General features: G+C 36.6%; 1 protein-coding gene across 1 annotated transcript; it reads right to left on the bottom strand.

The window, feature by feature from the left end:
• Positions 1–5379: 5379 nt before the first annotated feature.
• Positions 5380–21129, bottom strand: LOC135626310 (twinkle homolog protein, chloroplastic/mitochondrial-like). The gene is made up of 21 exons (XM_065131529.1): positions 20764–21129; positions 20509–20642; positions 19387–19442; positions 19198–19255; positions 18988–19098; positions 18310–18393; positions 18151–18231; positions 17959–18024; positions 17734–17850; positions 16623–16670; positions 16422–16507; positions 16192–16252; positions 12578–12760; positions 10693–10824; positions 10561–10622; positions 8879–8962; positions 8570–8701; positions 8245–8341; positions 8035–8169; positions 7870–7937; positions 5380–5852 (listed from the first exon to the last, which is right to left on the bottom strand). The coding sequence occupies exons 1-21, from the start codon at positions 21005–21007 to the stop codon at positions 5786–5788; spliced, it is 2106 nt and encodes a 701-aa protein (XP_064987601.1). The 5' UTR covers positions 21008–21129; the 3' UTR covers positions 5380–5785.
• Positions 21130–23097: the final 1968 nt, after the last annotated feature.

Here is a 23097-nt window from a genome sequence, read left to right as displayed (position 1 = left end):
TTTGGATCTTGTAATGGGAAGACATTGATGGCTAGTGTCGAGATGCTAGCGGGGGGTGGTGGTTGTTATAGTTTGTGATAGCATTCCACTTGGGTTAATTCTACTTGTGGAATCCTTGTGCAGCAGCAGCAGTGTGGTTGGCATGCAATCCGTATATGCAATACAATGAATCATGGGGAAATGATAGTCTGGTTCTTCGAAGACTGCTGGTTTACAAGGATCAGTTTCTCGAAATCTCTTAGTATTTTAAGGATCTATAAAAAGAAAAAATAGATTAAAGAATTCTTTTAACTTGAGATTAATCATTTTGATAAATATATAATAGGTATTGTAAATTGTAAGCATAGACTTTGTAAACTTTTAATAGTTCATATGATAAAAGATCTAAGGTGATCTGTCATGATCAAAATTCTTCACAAGTGCCTGCATGGTACTGTTACAAAATAATATAATGAACCAGACGCTTTAAAGGTATATCTAGTCGTATGTCACTCGAGTATAAGCTTGAAATGATCACAAAAGTCAACCAAAATAGGGTTGTCAAGCCTATTTTAAGCCCTCTATATGTTGTGTTAAGCATGAACAAAATCGAAAGATATGGACATACACGAGCATTACATCGAACATCATATTCACAGTTTTGTTCATGACATTCTTCTCTACTTATTTTTTTGACATTTTTATCGAAGCCTTTACATTTACAAATGTTGTATCTCCTCACATTTGCTGAATCTTTAATCTTCTGCTCCAGTTATAATGTGTCTCTTGGCTCCCAACTACTCTCTACTGCTATTATTGAGTAGTCGACCTTTGATCCATCACTATATTTCAACTCGCCAATAACTTTGATTTTGGTGTCGGGTCGATCGAGTTGTGCTAAACCTTGTTAGCTCCTACGAATCCTTCAAATGAAGAAAAATGATCATCTTTGTTATGTATCAGTCTCTCAAACATCTAATGTCGCTTAAATTGGGTGGATGTGTATGTTAAAGCTTTAATGATTATTGCCTCCTAGATTTTAAAGTTTTTGAGGTCTTTTCTTTGTAAAATTTGTTTATTGATTCCTCTTCTACGTAGTTATTGCCTCCAAGTAGGTTTACAACGATTTTACGTTCAATTGGTATTCTGTTGGGAAATGAAGTAGATAGTTTACTCTCAATAGCACGATCACTATTGATGAGGAGTTGACTGTTGTTGTCTTCAACTAAGTTTTTTTGAAGGGTTTTTGAACCATTGCATAGCTTCTTTATTGGATTAAATGAGAGAACCAAGGTACTTAGTTTCGTTTATTCTTTTAGGAGTTGAGAATGCAAAGGTTACTCGATTTTGTACACCTCTTCGAGGGTTATACTTCATGCATCGAGCTAGTTACTAGTCTTCACCTGTTCTTTGCTCACACTTCCGAAGTACCTGAAGTATTTGTACTCCTTACATTGAATTAGCTATTGCAATTCATCTCCTCATTGCCATTGAACTTTTAAGAATACAAGAAGTTTTACCTAAAAAAAAGTAAAATTTTATCCTAATTTGAAGCAAATCTCCAATCGTTTTGGTTGCCTTTGGGATTTGTACTATCTTTTTTATTATCTCTATCTTCTCGATCTCAATCACGACCAAACACTATTTCTCCATAAGAGAAAGGGATTGATGACTCCATAGAAGTTTCGCCTCTACGACACTATAACGTTGCCATACCCATGACCCTACTATCCGTCACTTTGCATCTATGTTCCTTTCTTTACGATCGATAGATTCACCTTGCATCTATCTGTTCTCTGAGCAATCTCCCTTGGTCGATGAAAAGATAAATTGCAACTCCAATGCATGGCCTCCACCATCATATTATAAGGCTCACGCCAATTCTATTCTCTTTTGCTTCCTTCGTAGCAACGTTTACTTACTCGGTTTTGTTCTTTGACTTGTTGAGCTCCTTTAAATGAATATAAGCTTTGGAGTAGTCCAACTCTTCAATCGCTCCGATCATACCTCTATATAATTAAGTCCCCCTATGGGATTCACTGGTACTTGCACTTGAAATTTCTTCTCAGTGGTACACAACCCTCATATATTGATAAGCAAGACTTTCATTTGATTTAAAATTTGATACACGCATGGAAGACTCGTCTCTGCGGTACCATAGCATTTGTTCCTTGAATCCATAGTAGTTCTTATCGTCATGTTGTTCACTGAACTAGAGCTCCTAGTAGCTCCCGATTGTACCTCTGCATGATCAAGTCCCTCGCGAGACCTCTCACGTGTGTCGCATTGTCTTGAATCGTTCTACCATGATCCACTATTTTATGTTATCTCCTAGTAATATCTCTATTGTATTCTGATCTTTGTGATATAAACTCGGACTGCGATCTCTTTATCTGTGGCCTCTGCCAGCACATCGCAAGGCCTCCACGTCCTCCAATTGTGTTCGCTCCTTTGACATTCGACCTTCGTCCACCTGCTCTCGGGTCATACTTGGATGAAACATGGCTCTAAGACAATCCATCACCTAGTAGCTCTTAAAGTCCACCAATTTCGCTAAAGTTGGTGTACCATTATTTGAATTATGGGCCTCTACCCTCTAATAGAATCTCCACAGTGCACCACTTCCTTCACTGCAACTCAAGTGATAGCACTACTGCATATTCTTTAAGAGTACTTGCCTCCATGTCCTCTTGCCCCATGCCAAGGCCTTATAATCCCAAGTTTACCTCCGTAAGTTGCGTTACCTTAATTCCTCTATCAAATGCTTTGTTGAGATAAGGTGTATGTGCCTTGAAGCTCCCTTCGACTTTGGCACCATGTAAGTTGAGTCCACTGCATCAGAATGAGAGACCTATGGAATGACATGAACCCACTCTTGCCTTTGTAGGAGTTATTATGCTCCTTGATTTGTATTGAGTTGATGATGGCCCTCACGCCCATCATTCTACGAGTCATCTCTCTATTGAGTTCAATCTTTGCATTGACTCTAAGTATGCCTTCGTTTGGTGTTACCTTGGGTCGCTCCTCATCGCATTACCCCATGTGACACTTGATCTCATAATATGTCCACCAACACATTACCCCATGTGAGGTCATTTGGTGACTCCTTATCGCTCATTCAGTCCATTGAGCTTTGTGGAGTTGTTGTCTTAAGGTATTTCTCCTCAACCTGTACGGTTCGTTGCACATGATTCTCTCTCTCGAGAACCAGAACTTATCCCTTTTGGATATATGTCATATTGGAGCAACTTCTCTCTTCACATCCTTCCCTCTGGAAGTTTCAGATATCACTATCCCTTTGGATTATTTTGCCTTGCTGAATAAACTATGCAATATTCTATCCTTGTAAACGCACTTGCTAGATTGTAACTCTTTATTAATACAACCCTTGTTGCACCCCTCAAGGCCTAGTAATATGTTAAATTCACTGCATACTTTAGCTTCCAATGGATGTATCATTCTCATGTCGAAGAGAAAGTTTTAATACTTTATAGCATCGAGTTTTGGTCGTCATAGGATGGCCAAGGAGGGTCTATCGTCTGCATTCAAGTTGTCTTGAGCATGATCTCATCCTTTCCCAAGCATCTCACTTGTCTTAAGCATCGTCAAAGTTTAGTTGCCAACTTCGAGTCGTAACTCGAACTTAGTCATCCTAACCTTATGTGCTACATAATTTTCCTAACTCGCTTGTCCTCATGGTGCCTCTTACATAAAGGGTTGGCTATTCTTTTGAATATCAATCTCGAATGCTGGTTCCTCTGACCAACTCCTTTCCTTATATCTCAATGCTCATTTCCACTAAATAATTGTGCATGCAAGCTGCCCTCAATGTAGCCCTGCTAAATCGCCCCATGTTTGTATGCTAAGTGTTTCTAAATGTGCTCATCTTGCCCTGATACTATATGTTATGGACTTAATTGGTTTTACCTAAGTTATGAAACACTCTTACGTATCCGTCCACAAAGGGTCAACATTTCCAAAACCTCTTATAGTCTCTTAAGGACTTACAAAAGAGAAGACGAGTTAAAGAAAATATTTAATTCGGGATCCACAAGCAATCATTTCAGCAAACACATGATAAGCAATGCTAATTATAAATATAGACATTGTAAACTTTAAACAGTCGTACGATAAGTGAACCAATGAGGTCCATCGTGATCAAAAATCCCCACAAGTGTCCACATGACACTTGTGTTAAACAAGCCAACGAATCAGCCATAGACACTATCCCAAAGGCCCATCCAATCATGTGCCACCCAGGTAGCTCTTGAGTGTTATGTTAGTTGACACTCAATATCACTCGACGAAGCTAAAAAACCCTCAAAATATTTCTAGACGATTTTGTCTCTACATGACGATTACATATAATTTATTTTTATAATTCTAAAATAACTATAAAAATTAACTAAAATAAGACTATCTAACTTATTACAAGCTCTCGGACACACACAAATATATTATAAGTATTATATGAAATACGTTGTTAATAGCTTAGCTTCGTCCGTGATATCGTTGCCATCGGATGAGGAGCTCGACGGATTGCTTCGCCTGCTACAGATCTCATCATCCTTTCTCGAGCATCGACTTAAAAAACCGAGCTTTGGGCCCCCCTTAGTAGTGTGGCAAAAGCAATGGGTGGTTTTGCATGTGCATTTCTATTGCACCATTAACGACCGGTGCGTGGGTGTCGGAAGTTCACGGTGTGAGCCGAAACCATCTATCCCAAACCAGACCGAACCCAACTCGGCTCGGCTACTGACCAATTGTAGAAACAACGAGTTGACAATTTGCCAATGGTTAATCCGGGATATAGTGTATACTGTTGGAAAACAAATAATTTGTATACTGTTGATACATACTTTCTGATTATGTTGATAGACAAATCCGGGATATAGTTGTCGTGGTAACAAAGCAAAGCTTTTGAAATCTATAGTGGCCAATGGAGAAACACACATCTTCGTATCTCCAGAAACGTCGATCTCGCACAGCTTTTGACTATTCTCATAAGCCTGGATTTATTTTACGAAACAGACAGGAGGATCGAGATCTGGAACAAGAATGAATAATCCTATAACCTAAAATTGATTTATAAGAATCTTGAATATATTACTATTAATTTTAACCTAAATATTTTAACCAGTTATTAAAAACCAACAAAATTGATAATTTTTAATCTAAATATTTTAACCAATGATTAAAATCAAATAAATTTGATAAACTAATTAACCCATCCTGCTATTTCTCCCTTGGAAATATATACATTTGCATCTTCAAACGCGGGTGGGTGTCAAACTAATTATGCTTTGAGATTTGATCAAGAACAGATCATTCTGCCTTTTTTCTCTAATTTTATAGTGTGGACATGTCTCAGTTAAAATTGCATATAATTCCTCTGATCTGTGAAGCAGGAAACATAAAAGGCATCAACTAAAGCAGAAAACATTAATCATCACAGGATACACATGGATCTGAGACCAGGAATAGATGAAGATGAAACCCCTCAAGGCATCTAACCCAAAACAAAAAAAGGCTGAGAATTCAGAAACTATATCAGACTATTCAAAGAGATGCACCTTACAAACAGCCTTCAAATGTTTAACGACTGAACAAAATTTGACCTGATCTCCAAGCGATTGTTCATTCAACCATCACATGCTTCGATCCTCCTCGGTTGTAGCTTGGTATTCAGAAATTTTTGTTGTGCGCTGCTGCTTTAGTTGTAAGTTAGACCTCCAAATTCGGTCCATTTGCCCATAGATTTTCATCATTTCCAACAAGTCCATAAGCATACTGCAGTTGCAAAATCTCATCCACCTCTCGTTATACTCGTGGATATAGCCCTAACATCTATGTCCTCGAATTCTCCTGTAATCCTGCAAAATAATGTGGCAGTGCAGTTAGTATCTCCAGTATTGCTCAAATTTAAGGTTAAAACTCTGAAAAAGTTTGTAAGTTTCTGTTGTGTCAGAAAATGGAAAAAATGGAACCTTAGGTACAGGAAGAATTTTTTAAGTATAGTTCTTTATTTTTTATTTTTTTTTATTCGAAGTATACTTGCTTCCAATCACATGTTAGTCCAACAAAATGAGCACAGCTTTCAGCTCAATGCAATGTAGATATCTGGTACCACCACCACCCATGGTCTAAAACCAATGAGCATAGAATCCAGCTCGATGCAATTCGCTATCACCATTATTCTCAATTTGAAATTTTGCAGGGCAAAAATCTACAAGACATCAATGGTCATAGTTGTAGGTGTTGGAACTTAATTTAGAAATTGCATCACATACAGTATAATTGCATGAACTCCAAACCTTTTACATTTAAGCGTGAAGGTAACCAAGTGCAACAAGCTTACTCAAGGCAACCACCAGGCAGGAAACAATTGCATTGTAGCTAGCTAGGAATGCAATTTGGATGGGTCCCCCCAGATTTGACCTGAACACAACCTGATACTGGACCAGACTTGCACAAAAATACCTAAATCTGGGTTAAGCACAGGTTACAAGGCTGGGCTAGCTGACCCAGCTTAGCTAATTAAATGTATAAATATTATATACGAGCTCAATTCATTACCACTAAAGTCGCCTCAGTCCAAATAATTTTATTTATGCTAGATAATGATGGACTGGTTGTAACTATTTTGGACTATGTTGTTACCTAAACATTCTATTGTTAATTTGCTTAATGTCTTGTGTTGATATTTTGACAGTTGTGGCGATAATTTAAGTCTTCCGAAACTGGTGAAAGTTAATTTGCTCACGTTTCTGCAATGGTGAAGGTTAATTTGCTTGCCTGTTGGTGATAAATGTTGTAATATGTAAGGCTTAGTTTGAACTTAACAGCATATCTGGCATGGTATTTAGTGTCACTAAAAGTTTCTTTTCTTCTTTTTTCTCTGATGTTCTTTAACAGTGGTGCAACTCAAGCAGGTTGGGGCGGGGCGGGTTGACACATGCTTAGTCTTAACCCAATCAAAGCCTACCCAAACCCAACCTATTTTTACCCCAAGCAAAACCCAACCCAATCCCTAACCTGAGCCCCCTTTTGCCACATCCAACACAACCTCAATTATCCGAGTGCATGTAACATGGGCATGCATTCTGCGAAAATGCTAAATCTCAACAAGCCAAATGACGAGTTTCATTCAACTTTTCCACAACAGAATGCTGATAGCATGAATAGAACTCAACACCTGTTGGAAATGACAGTATGCCTAAATCAAATAGGATTGGAGGGGAAAAATCATGCAAGAGAGATTTTTTTTTTGACAAAATGACTACTTATCTTCAGCAGTGACCATAAAATGTTATTTCTATCATCTCAGGTTCAACCACATGAATCATTTTGTTTATAGCTTGTTCCAAAAGACCTACTGCATATACCTCTGGTTTCTTCAACTAGTCCATTGAGATGACATGACCAATTAAATTTGACAATAAAAAAGAACATATAGTCACACCAAACAATGACTGTCTACAGCTCTTGACTATGATTTATAATATTTATAAGTTCCATTAAGTTATACAACTTAAAAGTCACACAAAACATGACCAAATATAGTCAACAAAACTTATCAGCTGGTCCAGTAGGGGAAATAAAAAGCATGTGGTGAATTAGGAAACCTATCAAGGTCTATCATGTGCATGAGGTCCAAGGCCAGCAAACCTTCAGTTGGTGACATTATGTTAAAGAACAATATTGAAGAAAAAAAGAAGTTGACAAACAATTATGGACCTTCCTATGATAAAAGAAATTATTGTTATTATTTAATCAATATAAAACATCAAAAATTGGCATAAGGAATTTAATAAACTTAATTGAACACAAAGCAAGCAATAAATGCTTATTAGGCATGTTAGAAATTGTATGGATCAACAAATTATATACCTATTGTATGACAGAAAAGCATCTCCAATAGTCCCAACGACCTTATTTCGTACCTTCCGAACACAAACCTGAACATGTATATATGTATATAAACAACACATGAATCAAATTTTGAAGTAAATAAGGAACTACAGAGAAGTAAATCAAGAACAGTGAAAAGTGAACCTGAACACCATCAAGAGGGCCAACTTTTGCATCTCGATTGCGATGAATGACAATTCCATTGTCACATTTGTTTATAAAATGAGCGCTTCCACTGATATCATACATATTAGGTGGACCACCCGTCCAGTGTTGTAGCTGAACATATGTTTGCTTTCAGAAGACAATAGCATATACATTGAACAACATAATATTGTACATCGGAACATATACCTGTCTTGGATGGGCTACAAACCATACATGACAGGAGTAGTGCTGGGCAAAGCGCTTGATCATAGAAAGCATTTGGCTCACATACTCTGTTTCAGTTCTGTTACAGAAAATACAGAATTGAATAGACTAGCTCCAGATGGAATGAGTGAGCTACTTCAAAATTCAAACAAAAAGAATATATTGTTTACAGCTATTAATGGCAATCACTTGAAGCCTGGAAACATATATATAATGCCCGGCTGCATCAAATAATTTAAAAGAACGAAAAAACTCAGACATGAGAAAGCAAACAAAAATAATTTAGTACTACTACAAAGATGCTCACTGATTTGGAGAACGTTGGTGATCAAGCTCATTGTATGGATCAATAACAAGTCCACGGACACCATATCGAAGAACAGCAGCTTTAGCAAGTCGAAGCACCCACTTGATCGATGGAAGACAATCATCCTCGCACCTACCATGATAACATAAAAACAATCAATCAGTAAGAAATAAACATCAGCAACAAGTCACACCTTGACACGGTAACTATACAAAAGGATAAAGTCATGGAGTTCCTTTTGCGTCATGGATGAATATAAATAACTAAATTTGTCTGGCAAGTTGTACATGTTTCAGTGTAGAAACTCACCGAATCAGGTGAAAAGTATCATTGAGCCATTTTTTTCCTTGTTCTAACTCCTGAACGGTCATGCGCTCAGTAGATCCACCATAGCTTAGCATAGTCAAAAGCAGGAATTACTTAGGAACAGTAAATTAAAGAACCTTAAGAACTAACAACCAAGTAAATACCAAAGGAGACAATACTGAACAACTCCATATTCAGCAGAAAAAAGCTATTAAAAGAGCAGCTTATGTCCAAGGAAAAACTTATATAAGCACAGTTTCACAATAGTAAATCAAAAATACTGAATGCAAGATTGAAACATGAAAGATCATTAAGAAAGATGTAGTAAGGTGTCTGATTGATGAGTTAAACCAAAATTTGACTTCAATCATCTAAAGTTTGCTAAAATATTAGATGAGATAAAGAACATATAGAGGTTCAACTAAAAATGAAGAAAGAAAAACAAAACATACAAAGAAAGATAAGTGCATGCACTACATTAATATCAACATGAGTATGTTCCAAGTGATCTCTTTTTCCTTGTTTTTCTCACACGGGAAACCATCAACCTACTACCCCAACAACCAAAATACATGCACATACAGAAATAAAATAAAAAAAGAAAAACATTTTCTGAAACTAATATTCTGAATATCTGCAAACATTGGAAACTCAGGAAGGTCGATGGTTTTCACGAACTATATTATTCAATTTTGGGCCATTTATGAAGGAGAACATCATGAGACAGCAGCCAAAGTAGAAGTGTCAAGCAGGTCAATGCTTTAATTAAATTACCAAAAATTAATTATTAAAAGCAGCAGAGTTATGCCAACAAAGAACAAAGTTAATCATGGCCCAGTTCCGATGGGAGATGACCAGCATTTAAATTTGATGCTTACGGTTGTTTTGACCTCTAGAATGCATGCTGAATTTCCCTCTGTGGCCAGCATAAGCAAATTGTTTGCCTTCCAGAAAGTACTGGACAACTTTAGGATAAGCAGCAGAGAGGTAAAGACATTCTGCACTTTTTGTGTGCGATGATGGCATATTAATTGTGCATTCACCTTTTTAACCTTCTCTTCTCTGTGCTTACCCTTGCAGACGAATATTACTTGAGTACAACACGCCTTTTAGAGAATCCTAGCTAAGGACATGACAAAGCAACGATATAATAACTTATATGCATGTAAAACAAAACGGTCAAACACATTATAGGCAGTGTTGACAACTTTTGTCAACAAGATTTATTCACTTCAAAATGATGCCTTGAATTCATCAGGTGAATGCTTTTTGTATACAGTAACTAGGGTGGATTAAATTGGCCTTCAAATCTGCATAATCTTGTCCCAACTATGGCAATGAGACTATTTATTCAACTTGACTTTTTAGATTAGCTTTAAGCCCATATGCAACAATATTAATCAAAGTCTTTCAAATCATATGGAATCTGTGAACATAAGGTCCCGGTCCAAATGGACTGCAGTCCGAATTCTGATGCATGCCCTAATAATGTGTAAGTTTAACCAAAAGCTCAAATAAAGAGAACAAATGAAATTGCCCCAACAAAACAAAAGCAAACAATACATCCATTTTGTTGTAGTCTAAGAAATAGAGATATGCTTTCTTCAATTATCCAAAAGGAAGGATACAAGTATCATAGATCCAAGTTAACGGTGGGACAGATACAACATAAAATTTCATTATACCTTGCATCGAAGAAGGGTTTCCTAATGTGTTTTTCCAAAAGCTTCCTTGCATGTTCTCGAACCTAAAGACCAACATCTTGAATGATCGAGATACAATAAGATAAATAGAACTTAATGATTCACAAATCAGACCTTGTTTTCCATTGAACAGAGCGCAAATTTCCATTCATGGTTTGCATTGATATTACATAACAAAGCATCAATCCACTCACTTTTGCCAGAATTGGGAACACCTGTTATTACAGTCAACTCTCCAGGCATAACCTGCTCAAGAAAAAATCGTTGTTCAAAATATACAAATTAACTTGAAGGTCTTATATAATCCATACTATAATGATTCCTTAGTTTTCAAAGAAATTAAGTCCTCAAGTTTCAAAGACACCATCAAATCATTCCTCCAACCACCTGCTAATTCAGAGAAATAGTATAGAAAGTAAAAATAATAAAGCCAACAACAAGACCATCAGATAAGATTTTATTGGATGTCAAAATGACAAAGTAGAATAAAAGAAAATCAGCACTGACAATATCAAACTAGAATTAGATGGTTCATGTCAAAAAAGACTTACGAATAAATGTTATGTAGGATGATATGGAAAACAAGGCCTGAAAAACCTCATTCAAGAGAAAATTTGGATAAAATCTTTCCCGGGATAGTAGACACAAAGTTGGTATTAATAACCATCAATCAGATTTCTTCAGCTTCTAAAAAAAACACAACATGGACAACCTTACTTTAAAATAATGATCGATATGGACCCAATTATCATATAAAAAAGTAAAATAAGATTTGACAGAGTTTAGAGACTTATCGAATGATGATAAGCTAGGATGCCTATAAGAACAATAGCATGCCAGAAAAAGGGGAGCTGAAGTGGTTAGATCTATACCCCGAAATGCACCCAGCATAGGAGCCTATGGTTCCATTCCTTTTGTTGCTGGAGGTCTGCCCTTAAGAAAGACATAATGGCATTTACAGGCAACTTATATTTTTTTAGTAATTTCTTATTTACTCTTTAAAAATTAATCTAATCAAATTTCTTTGTGTTTATTCCTTATTTTTCAATAAGACATTCTACTTTTAACACGAAATTCTACTTCTAGCATGAGAAGTATCCTCCTTTTGACCAAAATTTGGCCCTTGTGCATCACACAGTTTTACTTGAGAACTATCATTTTCAAACATTTGTTTCCACAAACCCAGAATGAGATGCATGTTACAGTCACCATATTAAAATTCACAATAGGCGTCATTTCAATGAACCCAAAGGTAACCATGAAATAGCCAATCTCAATGTAAGGGAATCTACAATCATTTCTGCGGTGATAGAGAAAAGCTAAGAACAAAATAGAATATGCAAGAGCAGCTGTTGCTATGTTTTCCCAGTCTTCAACACAATTATTTGACCTTAGTTGTTTGTTTTTTCTTTTGATGGCCTCTTAGCCATAAAACTGAAATATGTTTGTTTATTGGTCTCAAGGTAACCATCTTTTGATGATTGCACATGGTTGGCACATGGCATGGTGATCTATATACACCAGTATTTTGAGCAGTAGAGCTTTTTTGTTCTCTTAAACATGCTAACTAGAAGTGTTAAAAATTGATATTGTCAACTCAAAGTGAAACAATATGGACATTGTGGCTCATTGTTGTTGTTGAACTTAAAGGGGAACAGTTGAAACAGTCAAGTTCTACATGTTTATGGAAGCAAAACTCATTTATAAATTCAATTCATGCAAACTGAATAATATGCATTATATGTGGTCTTTAACAAAAGAGAAGCTCTAAAAATATCTATTAGGATACCATTCTCGGATGACCAAAATACACAGCTAATCTATAAATAAACTATCAACATGAGTTGTGGTTATACATTACTCACATGTATAGTGCAGAATCTATTGATCCTAATCAAAACTTCCAGTGTAAACAATAAAGCATCTGATTTTAAAATTAAAATATAACCTTTACCACGTCTGCTCGAAAAAAGAAAGGCCATCAAGGTAAAATTCTTACATTATACAATTCATCTAAAGCTTTCCAACCTGTAGAAACACCAAGCTCAAATCCATGAGTCTGGTGATAATATGCATCAACTTCATGGAAGAAATCACTGAACTGAAATAGACCCCTTATAGGATACAATTCAGAATTCTCAACAACTTTCTTTAGAGCATCTGGTCCATAATGAATTAGAACCTGAATGAAAGAGTAACATGCTAAGTTTCGACAACAAAGTGAGAAAACGTCAAATTCAAGTTTTTACTTGCTTATACAGAAAAAATTTATTATTACTCATGATGTTTTTTAAGTGAACACATTCCACAAAATAGAAGTGGCCACAGAGGGCCCTTTGGATCAGACAACAGTTATCCAAACACATGGATATGCATTCAAATGCATGCATACACAATGCATCCCACCCCTAGTCCTTCCCACTTCAAATGAACAATGAATCAATGGATGAATCGATCAAAACTCTTCTTCAGTAGGATATAGGATGCCTAAAGTGCCATGAAATACAAATGCCTTACTGAAAATAAAATGGATGCTGCAAATTTGAAGTAACCAGCTTTGATATCTTAAATAATGTAAAAAGAAAATAAAAACTAGTAATCTTGATATAAGCATCTCAAAGTGCATATATAAAAATACATTGTATTAGGTCAAGCTAAAATGACTAAGCAAGCATGATAAAAAGCAACAAACCATGGTTTGCCTTACTGGCCCATACCGATATACCAATCAGATATCGATATGGTACGTACCGAGCTGTACCAAGTGTATCGACACACGGTATCAGTGATTTAAAAAGCGTTAGGCGCTAAGGTCCAAAAACGCCCGAGCTAAGCGAGACGCTAAAATATAAAAATATATAATATAATTAATAAATATAATTATTTAAAATTTTAAATTAAAATATGTTATTAAATTAAGAAAATCTATTAACAGTATTGAAAATTAATAATTTTAAATAAACCTAACAATATTAACAGTATACAGTATACTGTTAACAATATACAGTATACTGTTAACAGTATACTGTATACTATTAACAGAAGGAGAAGAAGGAAGTGTAAGGGGGTGCTGAGCCTGCTGACTGAGTAAAGAGGAAGCGACAGCGGCAGCGGAGTGTAAGGAGGCAACGACGACAGCGATAGCGGCGAGCAGCGGGAGGCGCGAGCGGCGACAGCGGCAGCAGGAGCGGGAGCGGGAGCGGGAGCGGGAGCGGGAGCGGGAGCGGGAGCGGGAGCGACGAGCAGCTGGAGGTGCGAGCAGCGACAACGGCAGCGTTTGACAGAGGCAGTGTTTGTGAGCAGCGACAGCGGCGAGCAGTGGCATCGGGAGCAGGAGCGGCGAGCAGCGGGAGGCGCGAGCGGCGACAGAGGCAGCGTTTGTGAGCAGCGACAGCGGCAAGCAGCGGTAGCGGGAGCAGGAGTGGCGTGCAGCGGGAGGCGCGAGCGACGACAGAGGCAACGTTTGCGAGCAGCGACAACGACGAGCAGCGAGATCGGGATCGGGATCAGGCGCGACAGCGGCAGCGGCGAGGGTTAGGGTTGGGTTCTCACTTATATCGATTTTAGTTGGTTCGATTGAACCAACTAACCATCAGAGACCGAACCAAACCTAAAATCCTGGTTCCGTCGCCTTGGTTAACCCAGGCGCTCGCCCGAAGCACCCAGCGCCTGGGCTCGGGCGAGCGCCCAGGCGGCACTTGTTTGAAGCGCGCCGCCTGGGAGATTAGCGAGGCGCTCGGGCCTCGCCTCGCCTCGCCTCGCCCGAGTGCCTAGGCGAGCGCCCGAGCGCCTTTTTAAATCACTGCACGGTACATGAGAGCATACTGATGTACCACCTATATCAATCCTCTATCGGATCGGTACATATCACCTGTACCGGGCGGTATACCACGGTACGATGGACCTTGCAACAAACAAAGATGGCCATTAAATTTTGTTTCCAAGGATATTGGATACATGCATATAACAAGAGATGTGTATAACCATCAAAGTGTTACAAACATGCATACATCCATATAGGTGTGTAAAGTGTATATCTCTATCAATACATTCATTTTCATGTGTAAAGTCAGGTATATCTTTGTCCATATATTCATTTGCACATGGATGCACATGCATTCATACCAAGGTTTAAAATACTGCTGCTATTTATCATCCAACAGCCAACCAAGAAACTAGGATTCCTTTTCTTTTATTTATGATAGTTGTTACACATCTCTCTCTCTCTCTCTCTCTCTCTCTCTCTCTCTTAATTCTCCCCTCTTTATCAAGGATTGTCATTTTGCATACTAGACCCATATCAATCTCTGGCTAGACCAGTACATACAGATGCACCGACACATGGTACATCGGTGTGTACGGGTGTTTCAAAGACGAAGAAGAAAGAGAAGAGAAAGGCACAAGGGAGAAAGAGGAGGAAGAGTAAGGAAGAAGTAGGAAGAAGAGGAATGAGGAAAACAAAGAGGAAGAATGAGAGGACGTGGTGGAGGAAGAAGAAGAAGGAGAGGGCACAATGGAGGAAGAGAAAGGAGAGAGTGTAAAGGGGGAAGAGAAGGGAAGAAAAAGCATACTCATCAGTGGCGCATGACGGACGACGACCGATAATGGGCAGAAACACGAGGCGAAATGGCTCACGTTCATCTGAGGAGGGCTTGCAAACATAGACCCAAAAGCATGTTTATTAATTTTTTTCTTTTAGTGGTTCCGACCGAACCACCCTAAACGAGGGCGGTCTATGTACGGGTCCACACCCAAACCATTACATACCGCCCGTTTTGTACGGGTCCGAGCGAAATGTCAAACATTGGATCATACCAACAGATGATATACCAACTATCTTGGTCTACCAAAGGACCGAGCACCGGACCAAGATGTGAAGCATTGGTTCATACAATCAATACACATGCGCACTGGGAATGCATTTATGCATAGAAACATGTATTTGTACATATAGATAGTTGAGCTTGAATTGAGACCTCAATCCTATCACCCAAAAATCAATCATGGTGTCTTTAAATCATATGTCAGTTCCTTTAAGCATAGTCTACAGAATTCGAAAATTTAGAAACCATGATTTATTTGGTTTAGATATGTATCTTTGTAAGTTCATGAAACTAAACAGTGCAACATTCGTGTATCACAGTATGATTTGGACTAATTTAATATGATTGAAATGGTTGACATTAATCTAAATAGTGTTAAATTAATACAGAAAAATCAACTTGCTTAACACTTTTGTATAGTTCACCAAAGCAAGATATATTATATGCCATTAAAACTGCTTATCTTTTCCTTCATATGATGCATATGTTTCAGAAAAAACTTTTTGTTTGTAGAATTTTCAAATCATGTTTAACTACTGATCATTAAATTATAGCCTCCTTGAATGATTATGATGAAATTGAGGGTTCAATTTTTACCAAAAGGAACACAGTATTGTGTTAAAACTAACTTTTGTATGTTGTATCACGTCTTGTATATGGTAAGTAACAACTACAATGAACACATGACCTTACGTCCCTACCATAACAAAATTGCAGATAGCAATAACAACATAAAGAAGAAAGTAGTCAGTATAGAAGAAAAACAACAGTTCAAACAGGCAAAACAAACCTCATTAGCATCTTTGCAAACTTCATTAGCACTTTTCTCCGGCCATTTGACCCTCAAACACCTGTGTTTGCCCAAATGTTGAAGAGGTATAAAGCAACTTTCTTGTTTATAAGCTGACTTAATCATTACCCGTAGTAGACACAAATAGATAATCATCAATCATACACACAAACAGGAGAACAAGCACAAATCAACATGCACACATAAAGCATGATAATGAGAAACCAAACCTCTCTTTACCGAGGCGACGTGCTAGCTCTTCAGCTAAAGCTTGTCCAGGACCGTCTGCATCTGTTGCTAAAATTATCCGAGATGCCTGATGGATTTATCCACAATATATCATTGCAAATCAGCTAAGAAATTTAGTACTCTACAGGTCAATTGCTGCAAGATATGTGGATTAACTTGCTTACAAACATTAAACAACTTGCCTTTTCTAGGTACTCTTTGCAGTTCCACAAATACTGAAACTTTGTGTCCTAGATTTAAAAAGAACATTGCAGCTTGTTAGAATCCCAACACAACAATTTGAAAAGGTATAATGATTATTGTCTTACATAATGTGATTATATATATCACTCTTAATTATCTAGCAAAACCTAATTTCTCATTACATGCTTACATCTGCAAAACCTCAACAATCAATGCCTGAGATAGTCACCAAAAATCTAAAAGATCAGGTTTGCAGAACATTAAGGACAATGCAAGCCTTCTTAACTTTATCTTGTAACAGTAAAAAATAACCAAAATAGTGCACTAACTAGTCAACTGTCAATCATAACTATCTATTGCTTAAGGACGATAATTCCTGAAAAATGCACTAATTCTTGAAACATGGCATGGCATGCCAACCCACATGTAAAACTAATCATGTGCATGGGCAACTGTGAGTTCAACAGATATCACATGAATAAATGGCATAAGCAGAATGTGAGGTACGTAAAACCTTAGTTTTTACCCTTTTCACTTAATGCAACTGCTTGACTTCGCCTTTTTTTGTTAGGTTCATGCTTAAAGAATTAAAAAGTAGCTAAACCACAGCATAATGCCATTTCAGGAACTTAAATCCAAAACAGCTAGATTCACCTAAACCACAGTTGGTGACCAGGAATGATATTGCAGACATGTTAGACTATTAGATATAGGGCACCAACATGTAAGTTGAGTTTGTGTGTCTCAAAAAAGAGTGCATATATGCTTTGGAACAAAAAAATATCACTTGCAAACCATGGCTTATATGTTCTTTACAAAAGATGAAATGTAATACCCTTCTAGAAAACCTAATATAAAAAACTTCAGATTTGTATCATGGCAATGGAGAAAGATTGGTATACCCAACCTTGTTTTTATGCTACCCCACCCCACCCCCTTAAAAGATAAACATATAACAACTGGATGTTGTATATTTCAGACTTATAAAAGAAGTAAAAGAGGCACAAAAATTCAACCCTCAGAAGAATAAGACCATGAAAAATTAATATAAGAATCAAAGAATTTTAAAACCTAAAAAGGATCATTTCAAATTTCAAGTCTGGTTAAGACCTCCTCCGCTGCCGCAAGTGGTCCTTTGGAAACTTGTGCAGGTGCACCATCAGGTACACTAACACAATTACGGTAACCAGCCTCCTCCATGGAGAGTTTATCTATTTCACCCTCAACCTGTATTAACAGAAAAGGAAAAAGGAAGAAATGACACAGAAGGAAAATAGAAAAAAATCAGATAAACTATCAGGAATATAGTAAATGGATCACAGTTAGACAAATTACAATTATGACGTCACTAGATTGGTTTATATCGTCAAGTCCGTAAAAAATCCGTTCCTTGTCTGGTTCCTATTAGATGGGAAAAAGGCAAGTTCACATAATATAAATATATTCTCAAACATATATGTATTTGATCAAAAATAAAAATATCTAAAGACTATATCTATTAATAAATGAATAGGACATTGCATAAACCTGCCAAAACTTTTTGCAGAAATAACGGTATTTGCAGCCTACAAGTGTTCCATTTCGTCTGTAAGGAAAAGCGATAGCAATCTGCAACGAGTACCACAATCATGTCATGAAAACATAAAACCCTGTCACGTGGAGAAAAAAAAATTCAGAAAGTTAAACCTTTTTTCCACATTTAAGCTGCTTGATAGCATTTCGTCGAAGAGTTTCTGCCGATATCATTCTATCTGCGAAGTATGCAATAACCTGAAAAGTAAATGCAGGAGGATGTAATTTTATGAGTCACATCATCTGTCCATCCATGATGATATACAGTTAATGACAGTATAGACTAATATATCACATCAGGATCTCTGTAGCCAAATTGCATTACTGTAAAAGATACTAAAACAAACAAAGTGGTGAAAGCCAAAAAAATTAGCGACTGTAATTGCCTACATTCAACTCCTTAGCTGGCATTACAACATTTAGGAACCTGTTTTGGCACTAACATGAAAAGATGACTCAAACGCCACATCATTGTAAAAAGGATGGCAAGGATTTTGCTGCCATAGATCTAAAGCAATTGTCCTTTATGTCATTCCTTTGGCTAATTTTCACGAAACCATTATTGATAAGAGAGCAATGAAATTCTATCAAGTCCATCTGCGAGAATGAACATGGAGAACAAAATTCACAACATCATATGAGAATTTACTGAAGAACTTGAAACCAGATTGCATAGTCTGAAAGAGGAAGTACAGTAAAATGTAAAATATTAAATGAAAGAAGACACATAATTAAGACAACCAATAACGATAAAATTTTAAAATATATGCATTATTATTAAGTATTAACTACCTCTTCACCTAATGGCTCTAGCTGAAGACGCTTTTCTGTAGTTACTGTATGCTGCTTAGCATTCATATCTTCATCTTTTTCAGTCAAGCCTGCCTTGACATCTTCACAAGCCTACGAGAGAATAGTGATTGACAGCAACATACAGGTAAACTTGCAATTCCAATGCCTGGTGACTGCTGCCATAAATGTATTTCTCTAGAATGACAATACCTGTACTTCACCTTTCCATCGACATTCACCTCTAAAGCATGTCCATATTGCCAAATTTCTAGAGGAACAAGAAGAAACATAAATATCATCAAGAAAAAAATTATAAAGCCAGATACTATATGTTGCAGAGCGAAAGAAACAAATAAAAGGACGGTCATTATCTGATTAGGACAGAGAAAGAGAACTCACCTATCTTCATGGATGACAACAAAAAGGCTCTTCACCGTGGAACTCCCTCCTCTACACTAAAATATTAAAAATAGAGATTTAATCTACAAACATGCTTGAACACACACGCACATTCAGGTATTTATCTAAACCACAGTTAACAAATAAATCCTCATAAATTTGGATGGCATACTGATATGCATAACCTATCTACTTCTAATTGCATAGACATTGAAGCTTTCCTGCACAAACATACTTTACATGTATAAAGTTGCATGCACAAACACATACAAGGACACCAACTACACATGCATATGCAATCAAGCAGACGAGACTTTAGCCATTACTTCAAAATTTTACAACTGAAAGTGGACTACCGACATAAAATTACAATTATATTATTATATGAGTCATGTTACACACTATCAAAGATCCAAACACCTCAAAATTTCTCATAGAGAACAGAATTGAGTGTCATAATTTCATACAATATGAGACCAAAATATCAAGATGAAACTTCATAGTTCAGGAGTTACATAATGTCAAAAAATCAAAATTGAAAAAACGATGCCATTCGCTATCCACAATATGATTAAAAAAAGTAAGATTGCAGATGCAAATCAGTACAGCAGCAAAAAACTTAGTTTAAAAGTTATCTTATTTTAAACCGGAATGATTTAAATTAAATTGTTATACTGGGGCTGAGCCAGTAAATACAATTTAAACTGACCAGTCATTTAAAGATATATGGTCTTATACCGACAACTATAAGACCATCGTGAAGAGGCAGCAACTGTGGCCAAAAAGCTCGATGGTGGCCTGATAAAAAGTCTAAAATGCAATTAGCTTCTTCTGTACTTTCTGCATGTCATCGATGCTAAAATATTGGTCGTGGCCACCGCTTTTAGGAATTATGAGCTTGTCTAATCTAGGATTTTTTGTGCCAACGTTACCACACTTAACTTTCAAAACACACATCGGTGGTCATCAAGCTACCAACGTGCAAAACAAAATTGCAGCAAAGAAGATTGTTGAGCTAGTAAAGAAAATTGCAACAAAAAATGACTAGTTGCAATGGAATAATTTATTATCATGGAAATCAGGGGGTAGGATGAACAGATATCAAAGGGGTAGAGGAGGAACCTTTGGGCATAGCAATGCCGGACTCTTCCCAGGTATACAAGCAGCGTACTCAATTCCTACTTCCTTCAGCTTTGTCTTCAAGTATGCAATCCGCTCTGCAATGATGGTCTCATCACCCGGCCGTGCGACTTCAACTGTTGCAACAAATAAACCTTTAAAAAGCAATAGAACCATCTTATGTATGCCATAAACATAAGAAATCAAGAAAATTGAAGCCCTAAAACTACAGAAAGATTCAGTGTTTGACGTGACAACCAGCGTTCGCAGCCGTAACGGGGACAGAGGAACGGTTGCAAGCTCGATAAGATATTTGACAGAACGGAAGGTTGTTATAGACGGGGCCTCGGAAGTGAGGTGAGCGGAGGTGGACGCGAAAATGGAGAAGGCGACGAGGAACGAAAGTTGCGACGGCAGCGGCATAGGCAGAGTATCGCACGGGAATGTACTTGGAGCCGCCCATGAGGAGGCTTTGGAGAGCGCCGCAGGGGATTGAGGGCATTATAGAGAGTATTGGACAGAGAAAATGAGAGAGACAGAGAGAGAGAGAGAGAGGAACGGCGAAAGTAGGACGAGGAAATGAGGAGTGAGAAGCGAAACGGAAGGCTTAACTAGGGTTCCTCTTCGCTTGCGTGAGGGCGGCAGAATATATGACGGTATGAAGGAGACACATGAAAGCGTTACAATCGCAAAAACATATTCGCGATTTAAAGAGAGCGTTATAATCTACCGTAGAAGATAACAGTGGAAACGAATGATTTATTTTTGGGTGTAGTCAAAAGGGAGAAGAAATTGTGGGGTCAAATCAAATCAAATCAAATCATGCGTTTTTTTTTACAACAGTAAGTACTGTGTGTGGTTGGCGAAATCACGCACGTTCATTCCAGTTGCAATTTTTGCCTTCTTTTATTATTATTATTATTATTATTATTATTATTATTATTATTATTATTATTATTATTATTATTATTATTGGATCACGAAAATGAAAATTAAAATGAAAATAAGTACTTTTAATTGTCCAGAAAAGAAGAAAAAAAAAACTAGTCATTTTGGGCTTCCCAAGGAATTTACAAAATAAATTTAATGAAAATTTTAAAAGGAGAAAAACAATTTCAGTTATATTTTCTTTGAATAGGAGGACACTTTTGTATGAGACCCTAAAAGTAGTGTAAGACATTAACAAATAGTTTAACTAAAATTATAATTCAAAGCTTCACAAAATCATCTCAACATGATTTTTGATCCAAATTGGTTCTTTATATTTACCACAAATGGAAATAAGGGGAAATTTTAGCCTTTTACGAGCTAAATTAACTTAAAATTGGTCCTTTGATGATCTAAAATTAGAAGAAAAAAAAAGATATTTTCAAGGTTTCATAAAAAAAAATTTGCCAAAAAATTATAATTTTAGCTTAAATTGGCCAAAAATAAAATAATAATAATAATAATAATAAAAATAGCCTTTAATGGTCCTTTAGGGCTTTCATAAAATATTTTCATCGTTTCACAAAAATTTTGGTTAAAAAATTATGATTTCAGCTTAAATTGACCAAAAACAACGAAAAAAATTAACATTTTTAAGTGCTAAATTAACTGAAAATATGTCTTTTAGGGCTTCACGTGATATTTCCAAGTCTGATAAAAATTTTGGCTAAAAAAAACATAATTTCAGCTTAAATTGGTCAAAACTTAAAAATAAAAAATAAAAATTTCAGCTTTTAAGTTTCAATTGATAGAGAATATGTCCTTTAATAGTCCGAAAATAAAACAATAGTCAATTAGGCATTTACAAGGTTTCATTAAAAATTTAAACTTTTCAAATAAAAAATTTCAATTACAATATTTTTTTAATCAGAGTTATAGTGTTTTTTGAGGACCCAAAAACAGTGTAATCTCATTCAAAAATAATATAACTCGAACTATAAAAAAATTTCAAAAATTTATAAAATTATCCTTGATAATGGTTCTATGATTACTTTAAATTAGTCAAAAATATAAATAAAAAAATTAAACTTTTAAAGTGCTAAATTTTATATTCATTTTAGATTTCTTGCCTGCGAACATTGATGTGCCAACGAATACACAACAATCACAAATGAGAGGGAGGGTGGAGACGAATAAGGAAGGATGGATGGAGGTAACTAAAGAGCGACAAATAACAATAAACAAGGGGTTAATGTTATGTATAATTTTATCTTTCAGAAATTAAGGGGTATTTTATAGAAATAAATCAAAACAAAAGTACTATACAGAATGTATATATATGTGTGTGCATTGATAATTCTGCTCCGTTCATCAGCCGGGAACAATAGCCCCCTCTCATCTCAGTCTCCAGCCAGAAAGGTCGGGTTCGCTGAGAATATTGTCGGACAGCATACACAGTAGTGTCGATATGTGATCTCGAAGTTTCTTCTTGCTATCAGCAGTGGTGCTCGTGAATGTAAAGTGCAGCTCGTCGAATCTCCTTCACGATTCAAAACATCCATATCCAGTGAGGATTTTGGGTCTCGAGAGGTCCAACGAGCCACGCTACTAAAAATCAACTCACGGTGACGATAGGTGTCGAGGAAGATCCACGAGACTATTGGA

Source organism: Musa acuminata, chromosome BXJ2-11 (assembly GCF_036884655.1).
Source record: "Musa acuminata AAA Group cultivar baxijiao chromosome BXJ2-11, Cavendish_Baxijiao_AAA, whole genome shotgun sequence".
Taxonomy (NCBI): Eukaryota; Viridiplantae; Streptophyta; class Magnoliopsida; order Zingiberales; family Musaceae; genus Musa; species Musa acuminata.
Note: the sequence above shows the minus strand (reverse complement) of the source record. Positions and strands in the feature narration are given on the sequence as shown.

Bases quoted from the DNA above. Each gene is read 5' to 3' on its own strand.
- LOC135626310 (XM_065131529.1), bottom strand. From the start codon at position 21,007: ATGCCCTCAATCCCCTGCGGCGCTCTCCAAAGCCTCCTCATGGGCGGC. The intron at 10,825-12,577 runs GTAAGAATTTTA...TTTCTTGAGCAG, and splicing joins CTTTAGATGAATTGTATAAT to GTTATGCCTGGAGAGTTGAC. The intron at 5,853-7,869 runs GTATATAATTTG...ATTATTTTGCAG, and splicing joins GCTTTTCTGTCATACAATAG to GATTACAGGAGAATTCGAGG.